Source organism: Pteropus medius, unplaced genomic scaffold, assembly GCF_902729225.1.
Source record: "Pteropus medius unplaced genomic scaffold, Ma_sr-lr_union100, whole genome shotgun sequence".
NCBI classification, from domain to species: domain Eukaryota; kingdom Metazoa; phylum Chordata; class Mammalia; order Chiroptera; family Pteropodidae; genus Pteropus; species Pteropus medius.
The window spans coordinates 1,826,078-1,848,624 of NW_024352784.1; the positions used below are offsets into that span (position 1 = coordinate 1,826,078).

Sequence of the window (22,547 nt, forward strand, 5' to 3'; positions counted from 1 at the left end):
TTAACCCTCTGCAGTGATCTTGGTTTGAACAAATATCTGGATGATCTTCCTTCGTATCTCTTTGGTCTTCACAGCATAGACTATGGGGTTTAGCACAGGAGGTACAAGAAGGTAGGCATTAGCCATGAGGGCATGAGTCAGAGGTGAAAGGTGCTTTCCAAAACGATGAATGACAGACACTCCGATGAGTGGCACATAGAAGATGAGTACAGCACAGATGTGTGAAACACAGGTGTTGAGTGCCTTCAGCCGGCCCTCCCCTGAGGTAATGGCCATTACTGTTCTGAGTATAAACACATAGGAGAAGAGGATGGAGAGGGAGTCAGAGCCCTTGGTGAAGATGACAGCAATGAGGCCATAGAGACTGTTGACCCGGGTGCTGGCACAGGCAAGGCGCATGACATCTTGGTGGAGGCAGAAGGAGTGGGAGAGGATGTTAGAGTGATAGAAAGGGAGTCGCTTGATGAGAAAAGGCACAGGGAAGACCACACATACTGCTCTTGTCAAGATGACTGCCCCTGTTCTGCAGACTACACCATTGGTTAAGATGGTGCTGTACCTGAGGGGATTCCAGATTGCCACAACACGATCAAAGGCCATGGCCACCAGCACACCAGACTCGATGGCTGAGAAGGTGTGGATGAAGTACATCTGAACAAGGCAGGCATCAAAGGTGATGGACTTGTAGTTAAACCAGAATATTCCTAGCATAGAAGGCAAAGTACAAAGGGCAAGTCCCATGTCTGCCAGTGCCAGCATACACAGAAAGTAGTACATGGGGATATGCAAGGACAATTCAGACTTGATGGTAGAAATGATGACACCATTACCAAAGAGGGCAATGACATATATAGCACCCAGTGGGAATGCCATCCAGTAGTACTTTTGTTCAAGCCCTGGAATTCCAGTTAAAACAAAGTAAAGGTGTTGGAAGTGGGTGTGGTTATTATCTGCCATGAAGCCAATGTGACAAAGGCATGAAGAGGGAGCTTACGAGATCCTGAAGTATGGCTTCCTAAAAGCACAGTGACAGAGATTAACAAGGTATTAGAATTCAACTTCCCTGAGAGTAGAAGCATTTTATTTTCACATGTGTGGGGAAGAGTGTAAGAGAGGACTGAACCACTGAAAGTACTATTCCAATACGTATCCTGTTGAGAAAGCTTCTACTGGCCCCAAAATAAAAGACCCACCAAAGTACAAATAAGTCGTATTTAGTTTAAAGCATATGCTGCAATGTCAATGCATTAAGTAAAACATTCTGGCTCTTCTGGCCTCTCCTCCTTCTTTCTAATCAATATCTTACAAGCAATTGAATCGAAAGCTGAGGAAATAACAACTAAGACAGAATTAATATAAAAACTGAATTATTTGTTCCCCACAAAAGATGCTATTCTTGCCCATTATACTCTTTATACCCAGAACTCTCATGAAGGCAATGAATTTTGTATGTAGGGCAGGGATGGAAATGCCCAGTGCACATGCCTATCCTTCTAGTTGAGCATGACCCTCCTTCATTTCCCCTGAGCTTGAATGTGGCCTCAGAATCATTCTCATCCCAGGAACCTGAGACAGCTACTTCTAATTATAGAAAATGAAATGTATCTACCATCTCTAATCTAGTGAAATCCTAGTAGAAGGGGAGCAAATTATACTTAGGAAAGCAACAACGGTAATTCTCTTTTTAAAGTAACTCGATTTGTCCAAAAGGAAGTGAGACCTCCCCCATCCCCAGGGCTTACCTGAAGCCTTTTTTAGGAACAGAATCAGCTGATAATCCTATTGTTAGGGCACAGTGATCATTCATAATGGCATGTTACACTCTGATTAAAAGTCAGTATAGAAGCATTAGTAAAGATCTAGAAGATATACTTATATTGCCAGAATCAGTAACTACATTTATTCCAAAATGTTCCCCAGTGAGTCATTCAACTTTAGACATGAATATCAGTCAGAAGTAGAGCAGACTCTCTTTGAGAAGTTCTCAACCTTAAGATACTCATAAGTTGCCTTCATCAATTGACTGGAATGAAGCAGACTAAGAGGCAACGTAGTGTTAAGAACATGAACTGTAGAACCACACATCTTGTAATCAGATTCCAGTTCCCCCTGCCCTTCAATACAGCCCTACATATATAGTATGTGGACAATAATCTACACCATAGGGCCCATGTGAGGATTAAAAATTAAAATGCCTTAGAAAATAAAATGTGTGCTTTTTATTATGATTATTTGGAATATAAAGTTCTCTTTGCATGTTCTCCATGTTAATATTGTTTTCTGTTTTCTTATTTGTCTGTTTTGGATTTTTTGGCCAGAGTTTTTTACAGGTGGTAGAAGTAAAATAGATAGATTCTCTTCTATCAGTAAAGAATCACATTTAATTTTGTATCTCTTGTAATTTTTGAATATTTTATCTTCTGCTCTGCAAATATTGAATGTCACACCCCCAGGCTGTGTACACACTTCTGGCTGACCCATGCTAAAAAAGCATCAAAACACATATTACAACTGTTTTTGAAATCTCCCAAAAGATCCTCTTCAAAAGATTTACGATTCAGATTTCTCCAGCCTTGACCAAGGTATTTTCTCTTTTTCCATTGCTGTTATGAAAGAAAGTTAGCTGTTGGTGTAAATATTTGGCCTAGCCAGCATACATTTTCTTTCTTTCCAATAGTTTTTTTATATGTTTTAGGGGTTTTTGATAAAGAACATGTCTATTAAGTTTCTAAAATCATTGTAATAAAAAGTGGAAATAAAAGTAGGTAACAAATGAGAGTGGGGAGAAGAAAATAAGGTGAGGGGAGAGAAGGAAAAAAGAGAAAAAGAATTTTAATAACAGAGGTGCAACAAATAGCAGAAGCAAAAGTAAATCTATTTCACATTTTACTAATAAAGAAATTGAAGCCCAGATAAAGAAAATAACTTTTCTTTAGTCAAACACCTTGTTAGTAGCAAAACAGATGAGAAGGTTGGGGTTGGGGGGCAGCAGAGACTTGTTGAGGGAAATTACAACTAAGTGCAATGAGAGCTTAAGGCTTCATTTAGAGAAGACCAAGTCAAAACTGCATCTCTTGGCCAAGATGCTTACTCCCTGATATGGATCCTTAGATTTTTCTTTACCTTTTATTTTTTAATTAAATTTATTGGGATAACATTAATACAATTATGTAGGTTTTAAGTGTACAATTCAATAATACATCATACATACATATATTACATTGCGTGTTTGGGTGAGTCCTTAATTTTGTTCTTTATCTATATTGGTCAGGATCTAGAAAACAGATAGAGTTCCAGCCTATCCCCTGAAGATTAGGTTCTTAGATCCCAGTTCTTCCTTCGAAAGTTTCATCTAGCCCTAACCTTCTGCGTCCATACTGCCATATTTATGGAAAAACAGACTGTGTAAGCTTTTTATATCTGCCCGCCCTACACTACCACATGACCTCATTATAGATCCTAGATTGAAGGAGCAGATGAACAACAAAATAAAATTGCAAGATTTCTCTATTGTGTGAGTAGCAGCAAACAAACAAACACAGTTCCATTTGTACGTACCAGGGAAACTTCCAGGTTCTCAGAAATTCTAGGGTACTTGTGGATGATAGAATAATAGACTGGCCTTAAAAGGAGAAATTTACATTCTACCAAGGTGTATGATAGGCATGGGGGACCCGAGGAAACAGAAAGAAAAACCTTCCTGATCTAGAGATTAATTTTAACCACTCTTCACCTGATGGTAGAGCCACAGATTCACTTCTCAAGCGGAAAATTCTCAAACTCCAATCATTCTAGGGTTCTAGAAGAAAGGAATTTTAAAAGTTCAGTGTATAATTGATATAGGAACATTTATGCTGTGTTCTATAGGTGGCACTTTCCTTCTGCTTGCATTAGTTCCAATGACTGGGAGTTCTCTACTTTCTAAGGCAATGTATTCATTATAGAAAATCTTATATTTATCCACACCTTAGAAAAATATGACCTATTCACCATGTGGTTAAAGAAGTCGTCTTCACATCTTTCCCTTAAAGCAGGTGTAAAAGAGCAAGAGAGCAAGAACACAAGAACGTGGAATGCTTGGGTTGAAGAAAGAAGGACAAAGGAGAGATAAGGGGACACAGAAAAAAATGGTTGGAGGACAATAAAAAATTTCAGTGATGACATCTTATAATATTCTGTTGATAGGCCAATCCTATTCTCTGATTTTGCCCTTATACTTACCTAGTTGCTGAGAGTATTCCCAGCTGGGAGAGGTTTTTTAAGCAGCCTGAGGCTTGCTTGGCAAAACCATTGCCACTACCCACACGAGGACTTTTATTTTCTGAGCTGTTCCAAATCCCTCCCTGTACCGTGCCATGGAGAGTTTCACAGATCTATGAACAAGGTTATTCCCAAGGCATCTAGGATTGAGAAGTCTCTCCAGGGCTGTAAAATCATCTCTTATATTTTCACACCTGGGAAATGAGATAGCATTGAGGAGACTATTTGGAAATGGTGTGTGTGTGTGTGTGTGTGTGTGTGTCTGGCTGGGGAGTTCCAGAGGCTGAATAGTGATCAATCATAGTCTCTCAGGACTATCTTAGCCACCTCACTTTTTCCTGAAATGAATAATAGTTGCCTTTATTTTTCTCAGAACACAGCAAAACTAATAACAATATCCTATGGAAAAGTGACTTACGATTTTTCCATTCCATATTCCCATGAATTCTAAAGTTCAAATAACTCATAATGAATTAACTTTTTCTGATATTTGTCTGTATTTTTCAGTTTTCAATATTAACCTAATAAGTCTTATTATGTTCTGTGCAAAAGGAAAGCAAGAGGCCTTTCAGGGAGTAATTAATCTATGCACCAATCAATCAAGAGACAATTCATATTCTTATTACCACTTTCAGGTAATTCTACTGTTCTTACCTGCCCTCTGGATAACAACAGTAATAATAACAATAGCTGCAGCATTAATAATAACAATAATAATATTTAATATTAATTCTGAGCTTTATCAATTATGTAATTTATCTCATTTGCTTTATACTTTCACCATCATTATCCTCATAAATTCACATGACTTTAATACTCTTGTGAAGTGAATAAGCTGAGTATTATTCTCATTGATCTAAAAAGAAAAAAGGATTACACTGGGAATTGGCCCAGATTCTTGATGTAATTGTAAGAATTTGATTTTAGAAATTATACTTATGATAGAAATAATAGAACAGAAGCTCTTCACTGTCCCAGGTGTGTTTTGGACTTCCTGGATCTTGAAAGTCACCTAGGTGATGGCAAAATGCTCATATAGAATGAGGCTCATAAACTAAGCTCTCTTATTCACTTACCATTTATCTACATGATAGTCCTAGAGTAATTTACACTAATTTAAATTACTCTTCCAATACTGTAGACACGCAAAATGTTGATTTTTTAAACTCAAATAAAATTCATCTCTGCATCATATAATCATTCTTTTAATACTGTTTCAAGTAATTAAAAGGTGGAATTGTTCTATTTGCAATATCTTAACCTATACATTTCAATGCTCACTGTGTGTCATCTTATGACGCTTAAATGATGCCCTTATTCATATTTTTCTTCTATATTGACAAAAGGGTTTTGGACTAACCGAATCACTATAACTTTATTCCAAATCCTCAGCCAACACTGCTTTTTGTTTCATTTTTTTTTTAATTTTGGGGGGTGACATTGGTTAATAAAATTATGTAGGTTTCAAGTGATAATTCGATAATATATCATTAGTATATTGCATTGTGTGTTTACCACCCAAAGTCAAATCTCCTTCTGTCTCCATATATTTGAACTTTTTTACCCTTATCTGACTCCTCCCTCCTTCCTTTCCCTCTGATAACTACTAAATTGTTGTCTATGTCTATGAGTTTTTATTTTTTTCTCTTGTTCACTTGTTGCTTTCAGTTTTACATCCTACATATGAGTGAAATCATATGATCCTCATCTTTTTCTTTTTGACTTATTTTGCTTACATTGATAATCTCAAGATCCATCCATGTTGTCATAAATGGCAGTATTTCATCTTTTCTTATGGCTGAGTAATATTCCATTGTATATATGTACTACATCTTCTTTATCCAGTCTATCAAAGGGCACTTCAGTTGTTTCCATGTCTTAGCCACTGTGAATAATGCCACAGTGAACATCAGGGTGCATATATCTTCAGGGATAAATGTTTTTAATTTTGAGGGGTGGATACCTGAAGAGGGATTGCTGGGTCATATGGTAATCCTATTCTTAATTATTTGAGGAACCTCCATACTGTTTTCCATATTGGCTGCACCAATTTACATTCCCACCAGTAGTGTATGAGGGCTCCTTTTTCCAATATTTCCTTCAACCCTTGTTATTACTTATCTTATTGATGATAGCCATTCTAACAAGTATGAGGTGGTATCTCATTGTGATTTTGATTCACATTTCCCTAATAGCTAGTAAAGTTGAACATCTTTTCATAGGTCTATTGGTCATTGGACATTGTCTCCTTATCAGAGGCGTTGTTTGTAAAAATCTCCCATTCAGATGGTTGCCTCTTTGTTTGTTGATAATTTCTTTGCTATGCAGAAGCTTTTTAGTTTGATATAGTCTCACTTATTAATTTTTGCTCTTACTTCCCTTGCCTTTGAAGTCAAATTACTGCATGCTCCACCTAAGAGAATGACTTTCCACAATAGACAAGAGGACCGTTCTTCCATCAAGGGTATATGAGTAGCTGCACTCCCCTGCTAGAACTTCCAAGCAAGCTCTTAATCCAACATTATTTTTTGTTTCTGTTCTTGTTTTTTATTTATACAGGTCAATCATTCATATCTCACATGGATTCTGATTTCTTTCAACTTTCTGTCATTGACTGCCAGCACAAATGTTATCATCTCTCTTTATTTATTTTAACATCTTTAAAGCTGAAAATGATTAGAGGAGACTGACTATTCAGTAAGTGGGATTGCACGGTCCTGTAAATTTAGAGAATCTATTTTAGTTATTTTAATTTGTCTTGGTCGGATACTAATCCTATGCCTATCAAAAGCAATTTCAAATGTTCATCACATATCTTACCTCTGCTCTCATTCAATCTTTCTCCCATAATGTTTTCTCATAGAAAAAAACCTTTCCCTTATTCATTAAAAAAATTGTGATCATTTGATACAGTCTTTCTCAATATCTTGCCTCTCTTAGCTCTTTCTTGAAATATATCCACACCCACTTTTACCTACCCAGAGTTAAGTAAATTGCCTCTTCCCAAGTTCAATAGTAACCCCACTCCATTCTCAATGTCTCTGATTCCATCTCCTACTTGACCACTTGCTTTTCCCATTTCACCTTCTCCCCTGGCAATTGAATTTACAAATATAGAGTCATGAATTTGTTCATATTATTCATATGAATAAATATATATTTAACTTGACTTCTAAACAGATTCATTCCAAATCTATATCATTGATACTGATTCTTATGCTGAGTTTCAGACAATTATATGTATCTTCTTGTTGGCCATCATCTTAACCTCTGTATCACACATATTCACCAAATTGACAAGTCCATAACTTTAAAAAGAAAATTTATGCTTTCCCCCTATGCCTTCATTGGTTATTTTTTTTTAACTTTTATATCTCAGTTGATAAGTTAATCCATCTAGTCATGCAAATCAGGAAATAAATATGTCACCAAATAAATAACGTTCTGATGATTTACTTCTTAAATATTTCTAATATTGTTTTTCTCTTTCTATATCTAACAATGTTATACAAGTCCAGACCCTCCTACATGGAGTTTTTCAATAACAGCTTTAACTTTTTAATTCACATTAAAATAAATTGCTTTGCTTATTCTTGATTTTTCCTGTTACTCCTTTCTCTTAACTTGAATGAGTAATGAGGTTTCTCTTATTTCTTGTCTATTTCTTTAGAATATAGTACTCTAATAGCACTTGGCACTAACAAAATTTGAATTAGACAGATGTCTTATTACATCTAGTTAAATGATTTTATTACAAGATAAATTAGATTTTGCATGAAAGCCTCATGAAAAAGCATTATCATGAGAAGTTGCAAATGCAATTGAAAATAATTTGTAAGCCTATATAATATATCTTGTCTATCCTTGAGTGGTTTTCATAACATCAAGATAATTTTTAGCATTAATGAAAATGTATATTTTTACCAAAACATATTTTGTTGTCATTTTGACTCATTCTAAATACATGTCTGAGGCATTTTAAAAACTGGATTACTAGAATTTGTCAAACACAGATGCTTCAATACATAACTCATGGCTAGTATATGCTGTATGATCAAGATGACCAAGACTATTTGTTATATTAAAAAAGATAGAAGGACAAAATAAAAGAAGAAGCCAGAAACAAGAAAGTAATATATAATGAGCAAATAGGAGAGAGAGGAGAACTTAAGAAAATATGGACAAGCCTTGAAAGGTAAATTTTAAACAACTGAAAATGCAAAATGTTCTTATGAGACTTTACATTTTTTAAATGCTTTTTAAATTTACATCTGCCGAAATTCACTGTTTGTAGTACAACTCTATGAGTATTGATAAATGTATAGAGTCATGTAACTATGACCCCAATCCAGATACAGAAGAGTTCTGTCAACTCAAAACATTTATCCCACCCACCTTTGTAGTCAACCACTCCACCCTACCACAAGCCCTCGGCAGCCACTGATCTGTTGTCCGCTCCTATCATTTTGGTTCATTATAGGGTATGTAATCTTTCAAGCCGGAATTCTTCTATTTAACATAATACATTTGAGATTTATCCATGTTATTACTGAACAGTGCCCCATTGTATAGATATCCATTGTATAGATATTTAGGTGGTACTCCATGTATTCGTTAGGCTGTTGAAGGAACTTTGGTTATAAATAAAGTTACTATATGCATTCACGTATAGATTTTTATATGTACATAAGTTTTCACTTGTCTAGGTTAAATATCTAAAAGTTATTACCCAGTCATTTGCTAAGTATATGTTTAACTTTATAAGAAAATGTTTGTGCCATTGTATGGCTATCCGTTTACATTCTCATGACCAACATACGAGTCCTAGTTGCTTTGCATTCCAAATAGTACCTTAAATTCTCCTATCCCTCTCCTTCTCCCTCTTTGTCATTCTAATATTTAGTGGCATCTCATCATGTTGGTTTTAATTTGTATTTCTTTAATGATTAATAATGTTGAGCCTTTTTTATGTGTTTATTTGACATATTCTGTATTTTCTTTGGTGAAGTGTCTAAATCTCTTATCCATTGTTTCTTATCAGGTTGTTTGTTTTTTCTTATAGATGAATTAATAAAGTTTTTATTTTAATACATATTCTGAATAATATTGTTTATATGATTTGTGAATATTTTCCCCTAGCATGTGATTTACTTTTTCTTTCTCTAACAATGTTTTTCATTAAGCACTTTTGTAAAAATTTTCCTTAAATGTAGTTTATCTTTTTTTTTACTTTTATACATTGTGTTTTTGGTGTCTAAGAACTATTTGCATAAAGAAAACACTCGAAGAATTCCTATATGTTCTCCTTTAGAAGTTTTATAGTATTATGATTTACATTTAGGCTTATAATTTTTTGTTTAAAAATCAATTGACCATATTTCTGTAGGTCTACTTCTAGATTCTCTATACTGTTTTAGCCCTTTGTAAACCAAAATCTTCCTGATTACTGTAGCTTTGGAAGTCTAGAAGTCAAGTACTGTGGATTTTGTTGTTCTTTTACAAAAATATTTTGTCTATATTCCTTTGATTTTCCATATACATTTTAGAATCAGCTTGTCATACCAAAAAAAAAGAGACCTTTCTGAGATTTTGATTGGCATTTGTTTAATCTTTAGAAGAATTTGCATAGAATTGACATCTTAAACAATAGTGAGTCTCATAATGCATTTTCTCCATTTATTTAGGTCATCTTTGATTTCTTTTTTAGCAATACTTTATAATTTTCAACATAATAATTCTGCACAAATTTTATTAGCTATATACCCAATTGTGTCATTTTGAGCTACTGTAAATGGTACTTTAAAAAAATCCATTGTTAATTATGTATTGCTAAGTTGTAGAAATATTACTAATTTTTGTATATTGACCTTGTATTCTGTGCTCTTGCCAAATTTATCTTTAAGTTCTAGGAATTTTTTTTGCAGTTTTTTTTGGTATATTTACATAAGTTATCATGCTATCTGTGCATAGATGATATAATTTTTCCTTTCTAATCTGTGTTTATATGTCTTCTTTTCTTTCCCTCACTGCACTGACTAAGACTTCCAATACAATGTTGTATAAAAGTAGTAAGAACACATATTTTTGCCTTTATTCCCATAGGATCTTGGGGAGATAACATTAAGTCTTTCATTGTTAAGTATAATCTTAGCTAGAATTCTTTTCAGACATGTTCCTTATAAAATTATCTACAATCCCCTTGTATCCCTAATTTGCTGAGAGTTTTTGCATGAAAGTTATGTTGAATTCAACAAGGTATTGCTGGTTTTGAAGATGGAGGAGAGCACCATCAAGAATGAGAGCAGGCTCTAGGATATGAGAGTGACCCCCATCTGACAGCCAACAATAAGTTGAGGAGCTTACAGACTAAGTCTGGTTTGCCTTTTCTATCATGCAACTCTCTTGGGCTTAAGACAAGTTCTTTTCTGGGCAAAAATATTAAATTCCACAGCCACATATATTTTTGGAAAAATGAGCTGATCGGGAGAAATTAAATTACCTATATCAATTACTAGCACATTTGTTCACTCTTTCCCTCCCAACAAATGTTAAATAGTTGTTAAGCAGTGAGCTTGTATTAGTGAATACTAAATCTAAGACTTTGTCATGAAACTTGGAGTGGATCATTGCTCTAAGGGCTACATTTCTGTGATAACATTGAAAATGGACAAATAGTGGTAGTTGCTGAATCTTTTTATTTTTTTAAACAATCTTATGCTCAAACCTTTTAAGTTGCTTCACAAATCAGAAATTTCCTTCTTGAGTCTCAGCCTAGGGAGTTTGAAATGAACATTGTTTCATTTCATGAAATGAAGAGAGTGGGATCCAGATTGCTTAGACCACAGTCTGTCATGGTTGTATCCGTTTTAATCCCACTGACTTCTTACCTTTTCTGTGGCTATTCTTCTTCTGTTGCTGTCTCTGGGGACTTCATGCAGGACATCTCTGGATTATGTGATGATAGTATGGAACTAAGACCCTGAGTAAGTCCTGGGAATGGTCACTGTAACTTTTCTTGTCCTTTTGAGTTTGGATTTTTTTTTTTTTCTTTTTCTGGAGGGCCTTTAACTCTTATCGTGCATAAGATACAAATTTCATTTGTTACCAAGCTGTGAATTACTAAAGTAATTTTCAACAGTTTGTTCTGCATGGCAGCATTTAAAAGCAAAGTGTATCAGGCACGGTACCTTCTGGTGAGATTTACACCTTCCCTTTCTGACTGTGAAATGGCCACCATGGTCCTGATGCCAACCATTGCATATAATATCTAATATTAGATATCCTCTGCCATCTAATACCTCCCAGAGAACAAGAACCCATATTTAAAGGTAGATTAAGCTAAATGGTCTAGAATATACTTTATGTGTTTTCTTCAGTCCTTTACCTGGAAATATTTAATGACCTCACCAAATTCCATAATTGGGTTGTACCTTGCTATTAGTAATGAGCTATTTTATAATTAAAAGGAAAATACATTCTCAAAAAGTAAGTATTAAGCTTTTTGATTTTCTTTGAATACATCTTTGTTATGGAATTTGATTGATTTGTTGTTTTCTCCTGACATGTGATTTTGCTTAAAATGCTTGTATAATAAATTTTAGATATATATCAATATGCCTTTATATAAATAATTTATTAGCTGCATTGCATAATCAGGTCTACATTTTATGATATAGAGTGAAAAATAAAAGACATTAAATCTCTAAATAGTTATTAATGACTTGAGTCTTTGTCTCATTGCACTGAGCAATTAAAAATAACCTCACATATGAACATACTATGCTATATGTTTTCATTCTTTAATACTAACTCCACTGTGTAGAAACCAATGAAACAAAAATAGAGCTTGTGCCTCTGCAATTATATCACATGTGTTTTTGGTTTGTTTGTTTAGTTTTGTTTTCACTTAATAGATACGAGCAATATTTTAAAAAGTTGTTCATTTCATTCGTGTAAACAAAATAGCCTTGAGTCGGACTTTGTTTTCAAAAGCTGTTTATATAACTGTGTGCTACGATACTCTTCATCCATCCAATTGTTCATTAATACTTTTTTAAAAAGACATGTATATATGGAAAAAATATGATCAAGAGTAAAAGTTTTACTCTTGTATAACTTTGACATCAAGAGTAAAAGTTTTACATCTTTAAAGTTTTCATCTTTTAAAAATGAAAACTCCTTCTTTGAGTCTCTATATGAAATACGTCATGACATTTTTCCTGATTTAGTGGCTGAAGTTAAATTTTAATATTATCTGGATATTATCAGGTACCACAAGAGAGAGTTTGCAAGTTTTGAATTGAAGGTAGGGAGAAGTAGCATTTTAATATATTGTTAATAAATAAATATCACTAAAAAGTGGTTGCTATATGAGTGTCAAAAATATGAGCGATCCCTTTTTAATACTGTAAGGTTCCCATTATATGAAGTATCTAAAGTAGTAAAATTCATAAAAATAGAAAGTAGAATGATAGTTACCAGGGATTATGAAAGAGCGAAAAAGAGAGTTATTGTTTAGTGGGTAGAGAGAACCAAGTAATGAACATATGGTAAATAATAGGTGTTAGGTGTCCTGGATGCGTCACTAACATTACAACCAAATTCTTTTTACTGATGAGGAAACTGAAGTTCAGAGATATGAAGTAGCTTGTCTACAGCCTTATAGCTAGAAAGTAGCAAAAATGAGAATTTTTACCTGGATGGTCTAAATCTGAAAGCCACAGCACCATACTGCGGGCTCCTGAAACGTGATACCAGATGACACACATGTTGATCTAGGAAAAGAAAGAACCTGGGGATGGTTTAATTCTGTCTGTCCCTCTAACTTATTAGGCCAGATTCATTTATCGCATTAATAATGCTGTCCTGAACACCAAGGAGAACAAAGTGCAGATAGATATGCGGCCCCTTCCATGGTTTAGAGATCAAAGGAAAAATAGCCCTGGATCCCAGGCTGATGAAAGGATAGGAGTGATACACTGAACTGAACAGGTAGCCTACGACAGGACCTGGATATTGAGTTGTGGGTATACTGAAGAGCTAAGACTAACTAGGTCAATATTCTCAGCTCCATTCACCATGGCATAAAACTTCATCAGGAGATTTTGAAGACTGCTTACAGGTCCAATAGATGAGACTTGCTGCACTTGTCTGAAAGGAAGTGAGAGGAGGGATGCAGTAATCTGAGTCCAGGAGAAGTTTAGCTGTACCCTGGGCATAGAGAGATTAATATGTCATCTCTTGAAAGGCAGTAGAAGTGACAAGGATGAGCCAGGATAAACCCATGAGCTGGGATCTGGTTACCCAGGTCTGCTGCAGGGATTAAAGGAACAAAAGCACCCTGAAAGCTCTCAGGAAGGGGAGGATCAGTGGGTAGCATGGCACACAATAAGTGCCCAGGCTGATTATATCCAGGATATAAAGGAAAAACTGCAAGCTGGCATGGGGAGTGAGGGTGTCTGATGATACTTGATCCAGCAGAAAACAGGGTATATATAAAGAACAAGAAATGGCAGGGAGAACGAGAAAGTGCAAAGTACAGGGAAGGTAGAGAAAAAGAGTGAGCTAAAATAATGGGGCCAGAGGAGTAAAAGGGTCCAGTCAAGCTAGTCCTTGTATTTCAGAGTGATCCAGCTTTATTACAGCACTGTGCGTGTCCAGGGATGAGGATGAAATCATAACAGGATAAGGGCTCATTCTATAGTCCAGGTGGTATTTGAATTGATTCAAGCCTTAGCTTGAGGATGCAAAGCAAAGTGACTAAGTGATCCCTGTAGAGATGGAACCTGTGACCTTAGCACCATTAGCACCATGTGGTATTCCACTGAGATAATGAGAATTAGTCAAAACAAAAGACAAGCAACAAAACCAGGAGATGTCCCTATGGATGGAGCAGGGAGCACTGTCTGAGACTCATTATCTGCTCCCTGGAAAAAAGGTTGGAGAGAGGCTGTGGTAACTGCCAAAGAGCAGATAGGCCAAGTCAAAATGGGACAGGACATCAGGACCAGTCGAGCCTATGAACTCGGGATTAGTGTGGGGTGGAGAAGGACCTGTTTGACAGGTTATGAGAGCAGCACTGGATGCTAGGGATGGAGGGATTCTTCCATTCCCATTGATGTTCAAAGGTCATCATGGTGCTTCCTCTGGGCAGAACAGCAGGCTGTTAACTAACCACAGCATTCTCATCAAGGCTCCCCATGGGGCTCTGGCAATAAGAGGCTGGACACCTGTGCTCACCTTTCCTGTATCCCACACCCCACCCACTCCTCCAGATGGGGTACAATAAGAATAGTCATAAAGAATACACCTGAGGCAGTCCTCTAGAACACCAAAGTGTGTGAGAGTCGCTGGGAGAACCGAGAGTGATGAGTAAACAACACAAAGAGAGAAGAAGGTGTGAGAAACAACGATAAGACTCGAGGTGAGTGGTAAAATCAGTGGGGAGAGGGTAGTAAGTGGGGAAACAAGAAGGAGAGGAAAAGGGAGGGAGAAATCAGTGTGGAAGTCACTGTCTCTGAGCTTGGAAGGACAGAAAAGAGATAGGGCAAAACATTTGACCATTCTCAGAAGTTAATTCAATTTTTGAAGAGCTGAAAAGTAGATTGGGGCTGCTGAATTGGGTTGGAACAGGTGAAGAATACAGAAAAGCACAGTGCCCTTTGTAGAAGGTAAGAAATCATGGGGCTCAGAATATGGGCAGTGAGGGACATTTTTGTATAAGCAGACTCTTTAAAATGGCTCATGAAATTCAACAAACTTTTTTCATGTGTAATGAAAAAATGCTGATATTGTAGGAATAAAAAATATAAAAGATAGTATTTGTCTTCAAATAGCTCAGAGAGTAGTAGGAAGACATGGGAAGAGGTACAATAGTGCACTAGTTTATGCTAGAGGGATGCACAAAGTTAGGACAATAGGGAGTGATTCATTTGGAAGGAGTAATATATTAGAAGGCCTATGGGTGCTGGTAGCATCTGGAGATAAGTCTACTCTCTTAGCCATTTCTACCTATTCTGGTTTATCCCTTATGGCCCATATTTGAAGCCATAAATCCCCTCACATTGGTCACGTCTTGAAGCCATTCTAATACTGCAGCATTCATCTGCAATTGAAGATCCTGTTTGACACACTCTTCTATGCTGGTCTGGTAATAGCAGGGAAGATTGTGGTGAGGGTCTTAACAGCAAGGACTAGGTCTGGACACAAATATAAAGTTCATAATATTCTGCCTTCTGTATATAACTGGTAGATCTGTCCATTACACAAGCAACAAATCTTCCCTATAACCAAATGTCCTATGTTCCATCCCTTTAATAATCTTAGCCATCTGTCTTTCAGATGGCAGGGAATTAACTTGGTAATGAATAAAATGTTTGTCTTCTCCTAGAAAACATCATTCAGTATTTATAAATGTCTTTTGGTTACAATGTCCCCACTTTGGTTTTGAATCATAGAATCGAATCTATAGAAAGCAATATTTCAGTTTGAGAAAAAGGAAGCTTACTTGTCTTTGTAGCAACCTATCAACTATTTGAAGGAAAATAAGAATGGAGTGATGTGAGATGTGATTGTAAGGTGTATGTTCACAATCCCCTGCATTTCCAATGTATATAGGTATATGTACATGTACTATTGAAGGGATATTTGTGAAGATTTGATGAATATATGTGTATGAGAAAGGATAAGAGTTACTCATTGCTTGCGTATGCGTGTCTTTTAAAAAAGTGATTGAACCTTTGACTTTATCTGTCTGTGATTGTGTGAGGTGGCAAAAGATTGGTTAAGAGCATTTGCTATTCACAATTTGTGGAGATAAATGTATATATAATAACAACATACGTGTATATACAGGTGCTTTTCTTTCCACATTCTTCTTCATGTAAGTACATGCATATATATCAGTACATACTCAGAAGTGTTCCTATCTTAGGAAATGAGAATTTGTACATTTCTATGTCCTTGAATGTATGTGTGAGTACGAATTACAGTTTTTGCTTGAATGCTTATTAATTTGATGTGTATCTGCCTTAAAAGATATTTTTGTCCATAAATATAAACCATTTTTGCACGAACGTGTATGTGTTTCTCTGTGTCAATGTGGATAAGTGTGTGTTTGTGTATTTGTGTGAGGGTATACATATGTCTATATTATGTGTGGACATGAGCAATGATTATAAAATGTGAGTATCTTTTTATGTATGGAAAGTGTAAATGTCAGGTAATATATGTGTTTCTTGTATACTAATTAAGTATGTAGGAAAGGGCTTTCAAAATTCTGGGAAGGAGTGAACTGTTATGAAAGTTTCCATGCGGTGGCTTAACTATCCCCACAAAAGCCTCACAGGCTTTGTTCAACAGGCACCTATCCCAAACTTCTCTCTGCTTTACCTTCTACCAAACATGTCCACTACCTGACCTGTTTTTAATGAGCAGGAATGTTCCGTGAATGTATGGTATACATGAGGAAACTCTGTTCTCCGGATTGCAAGCCCAGACACTCAGAAGAAGCTCCATCTAGGGGACATTTCAGGCAGAGAGGCAGAGATGCAAGACTCATAAAAGGAGAGAGTGGATCCTAAAAATATGTTGGGAAGAAAAAACTCCACTGCAGGAAAGAATAACATTTTGGAAGATTTACATACAGTGTGCGTGAAGGATGGATGAGGAGGTTTCGAGAAAGGTGATAATTATGAAATAATAAAATTAAGCGGGCATTTCAGAAAGAGGGATCAAATCCAGGAGAAAATTTAGAGAAACAGAATTGCAAAAGCACAAAATAGAAGTGTAAAAGATTTATGAAACACATTTATTTGAACATTTATATAAACCAGGAAGAGGATTCACAACAATGATTACAATAAAAAACCATCTCCTGAGAATGTAGTAGTCCATTGAGGAGGAAGGCATAATAATTGAGAATGACAGGGTTTATATTAGAGAATGTGCCATAGTGTGATAGGAGAGGGTAAATAATCTACCCAAGGCCTATTTAAGAAGTCGTTAGCAGGGGTTCAGGGAAGAAAGGAACAATGCCCTAATAGAAATTTCAAGATATATATGAGGTAAGATGATACAGAGAAGCAAAAAAAGGAAATTCCACTTACAAAATATATATTTTTAAAAGTGTAAAAAGCCATAATACATACTGAAGAATCACAATAGTTTCGGAAGGCTAACGATGCAAGCAGAAATAGACTAGAAATGGGTTAAGTAGTAAAGATTGTCTTGGGCCAGATGGTGAAGGGATTTCTATGACAAAAAAAGGCGTAGCCTTAAAGCAGTGGAAAATCGGATGGTTTTAAAGCAAGACACCACAGCCACATTATCAGATTGCAAATTAGAAACAACACTGTGGGATCTGTATGGAGGAAGGATTGGCAGCAGAGAAGCCAATTGAGATAATGCAAAAGCCTCAGCTAAAACCAAAGCACCGTTAATAAGGAAAAACATTCGATACAGAAGAAAAATTTGAGGTGTAATAATGGCGCTTACTGAATAACTGATGAATACATATCTTTTCAAAAAAAAATAATAAAGTTTTACAGTTAAAGCCAAAGTCATTGTTGAGTTCTATCCTCAATTCAATATTAATCCCTTCTCCTCAGCCATTACTACTTCAATTTGCACAAATCAATTTAATGCAAATCCTTCCAGGACTATTTTTAGACACTATGTACAAATACAGATATCTGAGAGATAGATATTTTAGGAGACTTTTAAAACATATATGATACCACAATGAATGAATTGCTATGAATCTTTTTTTAACTCAACAATGTATCTTCATTCTTAGCTGTTGAGACTATTATGCATCATATTATCTCTCCGATTAATTATCAGACCTAATGAGAATTTTGAAGAACTCTACTTTTTTCCTCTTGCAAACTAAAATATTTAATGTCTCTTTATGCATATGAGAGTCTTTCTCTGCAATAGATATTAGATATATCAAGAACTAGAATTGTCAAATCAAGTAAATTTCTTACTTGAATGAGATGTACCAAATTGTTCTCAAAAGGGCTACACAATTTTATAATACTGAGAGCTTTGATTAAAAATAGTGTTTTAATATCTTTTCAAGCACATAATTTTATCTCACATGATGGAGAAGAAATGTTTTATTTTTAAAAATATATATTCTTTTAGTAACCACTGAGATGAATTTTATCATACATTTATTTAGCATTTATATTTATTCTGTATAAATCACTGTTCATATTTTGCCAGATTTTACATTAGATAGCCCATCTCTTACTTATTTGTGGTTCTTTAAATTTTCTAAATTTAAACTTTTTTCAGTAATGTCAGTTCCAAAGATTGTCCTGTTATGGGACACTCTGTCCCATTCTTTCTCTTATCTTTTAACCTTGTAAATGGTGCAATTGCTATGATATTTTTTTTTTACTGTGAATTTTTTGTCGTTGTAAGAAGACTCAACATAAGCTCTAATCTTCTAGCAAAGTTTTAGTTTTTAGCTATAAACATAACGTTATACAGATTTCTAGAACTTATTCATCTTATATAATTGAAACTTTGTACTCACTGAACAGTAATTGCCTGTTTCTCCTGTCCCCCAGGCCCTAGCAACCACCATTCTTCTGCCTAAAAATTTGACTATTTATATACCTCAGATAAGTAGAATCATATGATATCTACCTTTTTTGTTAACAGGCTTATTTCACATGACATAGTGTCCTCCAGGTCCATCCATGTTGTACCATATGGCATATTTCCCTCATCTTAAAGGCTGGATAACATTTTTATTGTATGTATATGCCATACTTCCTTTATCCATTCATCCATTGATGGTCATTTATGTTGTTTCCATATCTTGGCTATTGCGAATTATGCCACAACGAACATGGGACATCAACATAGAGATTTCTAGGATGAGATGAGTATAGAATAATCTGGGGATTTATTCATGATTCATCAATTTATGGAGTTTAGTTGAAGTCATGAAAGCAGATAAGACCACTAAGGAAAAAGAAGAGAGCCAAATAAATATCTCTCAAAAATACCAATGTATAAATTGAATGGGGCACAGGAAGGTGCACTATGAAGTTAAATTATGAGAGGTAGACTTAAAAAGAAAAATACACAATGGAATATACATATAATATATTATTGAATTGTACACTTGAATGCTACATGATTTTATGAATCAGTGTCACCCCAATAAATTTAATAATAAAAAATAAAAAACATCACATCCACTCCACCTTGTCTTACCAAACAAGCATTGTATCAAAAGGAAAGTAGTTCTTCTCAACTCAATATCACTGAAATTCCAGCAAGACTCTTGTTGTTGTTGTTGTTTAGTATGTTCTCTTATTTTGTGAAACATAACAAAGGATTACATAATAGTAAATAAATAAATAAACAAACAAGCAAATAAATAATAAGAAAAAAATGGATTCATATAGTGAAATCTCATCGAGAAATAAATCAGTTTAGGAGAGCTTCTCGATTTAGTAATAAAGGGCTAATTGATGACATTAATGAGGACTATTAACGTGAACTGAAATGTGAGTGTGCTAAGGCAACACATAATTCATATGACCTGAGATTTGGAGACACAGAAAAAGTACTTACAGAAGTATAAATCCTCTTCCAGGTGTCCGCATTAAGAAAGAGAAATAAGTTAGGAAATGTTACATGGAAAAGCAGAGTTAAATGATTATGGAAAAACAATTTAAAGAAACAGCTTTGAGGACAGCTATAGGAAAAACTCCAAGGTAAGGGATGACTATGGTATAGATATTAGAATGTATGTATGTGGGGGAAGGGAACTTGTATGTGTATGTGGGTCTGGGGAGAGTAGGGGAGGGAAAAGGCAGAAGCTTTTAGAAAGCATCACGTAAATATGTCATAAGATTAAGTAAGTCTTTCTAATCAATTTTCAGATTCCAGAGTTCAAAGTGGGATCCTGAACTATGTCAACATTCCTCATGCAGGCAGCCCCCAATGGCAGCACTTCAATGGCCCCCACTTTCCTGTTGGTGGGCATGCCGGGCCTGTCAGCTGTACCCTCCTGGTGGACGATACCCCTCGTCGCTGTCTATCTTCTCTCTGTTCTGGGCAACAGTACTATCCTCTGGATCATTGCCCTGGAGCCCACCCTGCACTGCCCAATGTACTCCTTCCTCTTCCTGCTTAGTGTGTCTGATGTTGGCTTGGCCACAGCCCTGATGCCCACCCTGCTGGGTCTTGCACTTGCTGATGCCCATGAGGTCCCTGCCTCAGCCTGCCTCCTACAAATGTTCTTTGTCCACGTCTTTTCCATCATGGAGTCCTCTGTCTTGCTCGCCATGGCCTTAGATCGGGCACTGGCCATCTGCCGCCCTCTTCACTACTCAACACTCCTCACTAATGATGTCATTAGCAAGATCGGCCTGGCCATTGCTTTTCGATGTCTGGGTCTCCATCTGCCCTTGCCGTTCCTCCTGGCCCACATGCCCTACTGCCACCCACAGGTCCTGACACATTCTTATTGTTTGCATCCAGATATGGCCCGATTGGCCTGCCCAGGAGCATGGGGTGCAGTCTACAGCCTCTTCGTGGTCCTGTCAGCCATGGGATTAGACCCTTTGGTTATTTTCTTCTCCTATGGGCTAATTGGTAGGGTATTGCAAGGTTTGGGATCCAGTGAGAATCGCCGGAAGGCTGGCCAAACCTGTGCTGCCCATCTCTCTGCTGTGCTCCTCTTCTACATGCCCATGATCCTCCTGGCACTCATTGACCATCTTAGGGTGCCAATCCCTCAGCCTGCCCATACTCTTCTCTCTTATGTTCACTTCCTCCTTCCTCCATTGATAAACCCTATTCTCTACAGTATCAAGCTGAAAGAGATCAGAGAAAGAATACTCAAGAGGTTGCTGCCCAGAAAGGGGGTTGTGGCTCAATGAGGAGGATTCCTTTTCACCTTTGGTAGTTCAAGGCTACCTGATACAAAGTTGTCCATGTGTGAAATGTCATTCAGGTACACAGAACCATATACGCATGGTCGAATATGCCTATTCCTAGATGTGTGCATGTGTATACTGATGAAAGCTTATGAACCCCAGAGAATGACAGTGGTCTACCCATTTTTACACTACAATCAATGGCATTGAAAGGGTCAGAATCTAGGTCTTGTCACAATCATCCAAGTATGTGTCTGTCGTTCTTTAGTTTTTTGTTAATTTCTACATTACATCTATATTCTAATAACTTACAAAGTTGGAGAAGTTAAACAACTATGCAGCAAAGGAAAAGAAGAAAGAACAATTCTACTCAACTGAATTGAAGACCTTTAACTAGTGCTGTCCTTGCATAAAAAGTAGAGATTCTGATTTACTGATAGAGATTAAATGAATGAGGAGGACACAAGTAAGTATCTCATTTAGACTCTTGACTTCAAGAGGTATGTTAAACAGCTCCAATCGGTCCAGGAAAAAGGAGATGAAAAGTAAACTTGTTTCCACCCTTCAATTGGTTTTCAAAATATTAGTATAATTTTTTAATGTATATGCATGTTTATGATTAAAATTTCAAATAATTCGGAAAAATAAAACAAGTAAAATCATCCAAATGTAACCATAATTATCATTTTAGTGAACACTAATAAATGTAAAGTTTTATATAAATGAAATTTTACACATGGTAGATGAAATAGTTGGTCTTAATTCCTAGTAGTAGTATTGTATACCCATCCCCCATCATGGGAGTCACAGTAGGCAAGCTATACTTTTACTTTTAGCTTGGACACATGACTTGCTCTGATCAATGCAATCCATATGATTTGCTTTGGTCAATAAGATGTTAGTGGATGTGATAAGAGCAAGAGCCTAAGTGTGACTTTTGCAATGGGATTTCTTCTTTTGCTGTGAATAGTGTTTAGCTCAGGTAAGTACTGCCCCTTCTACCTGCTCTCCAAAATGAGACACATGGTGCAATCCTAAACCAAACCTATAGCCCAGAGTCAGTCCTAGCTGACTAGAGACCCAAAGGAGAGCCATCAAGTCAAAACAGCCTAAATCAAGAGGACTTCTGTCAACCTGATGATCAGTAAGCATTACAATAAATTCTATACTTGTAGGCAACTGAGATTTATGATTATATGTAGCAAAAATGTAATAGCACAGTATAATTGCAGTTTTATTCTATAAACATGGTTAATTTCCTAATGATTTTCTCTTTATGATCTTAGAATTATTAATAAACACATAACATTCTACATGTTTTGTTTTTCTTATGGTAGAAATCCTTCCAAGTAAATAAGTATGGATATAATTCATTTAAGG

The 22,547-nt window shown here is 35.9% G+C and overlaps 2 protein-coding genes across 2 annotated transcripts; one reads left to right on the forward strand and one right to left on the reverse strand.

Moving 5' to 3' along the window:
• LOC120590219 (olfactory receptor 51H1-like) lies at positions 1-957 on the reverse strand. Its single transcript, XM_039847836.1, has one exon. The coding sequence runs from the start codon at positions 955-957 to the stop codon at positions 1-3; it is 957 nt and encodes a 318-aa protein (XP_039703770.1).
• A 19,091-nt stretch (positions 958-20,048) lies between these two features.
• OR51S1 (olfactory receptor family 51 subfamily S member 1) lies at positions 20,049-21,170 on the forward strand. Its single transcript, XM_039847812.1, has one exon. The coding sequence runs from the start codon at positions 20,199-20,201 to the stop codon at positions 21,168-21,170; it is 972 nt and encodes a 323-aa protein (XP_039703746.1). The 5' UTR covers positions 20,049-20,198.
• The last annotated feature ends 1,377 nt before the right edge of the window (positions 21,171-22,547 follow it).

Coding starts and splice junctions, on each gene's coding strand:
- LOC120590219 (XM_039847836.1), bottom strand. CDS start 957: ATGGCAGATAATAACCACACCCACTTCCAACACCTTTACTTTGTTTTA.
- OR51S1 (XM_039847812.1), top strand. CDS start 20,199: ATGTCAACATTCCTCATGCAGGCAGCCCCCAATGGCAGCACTTCAATG.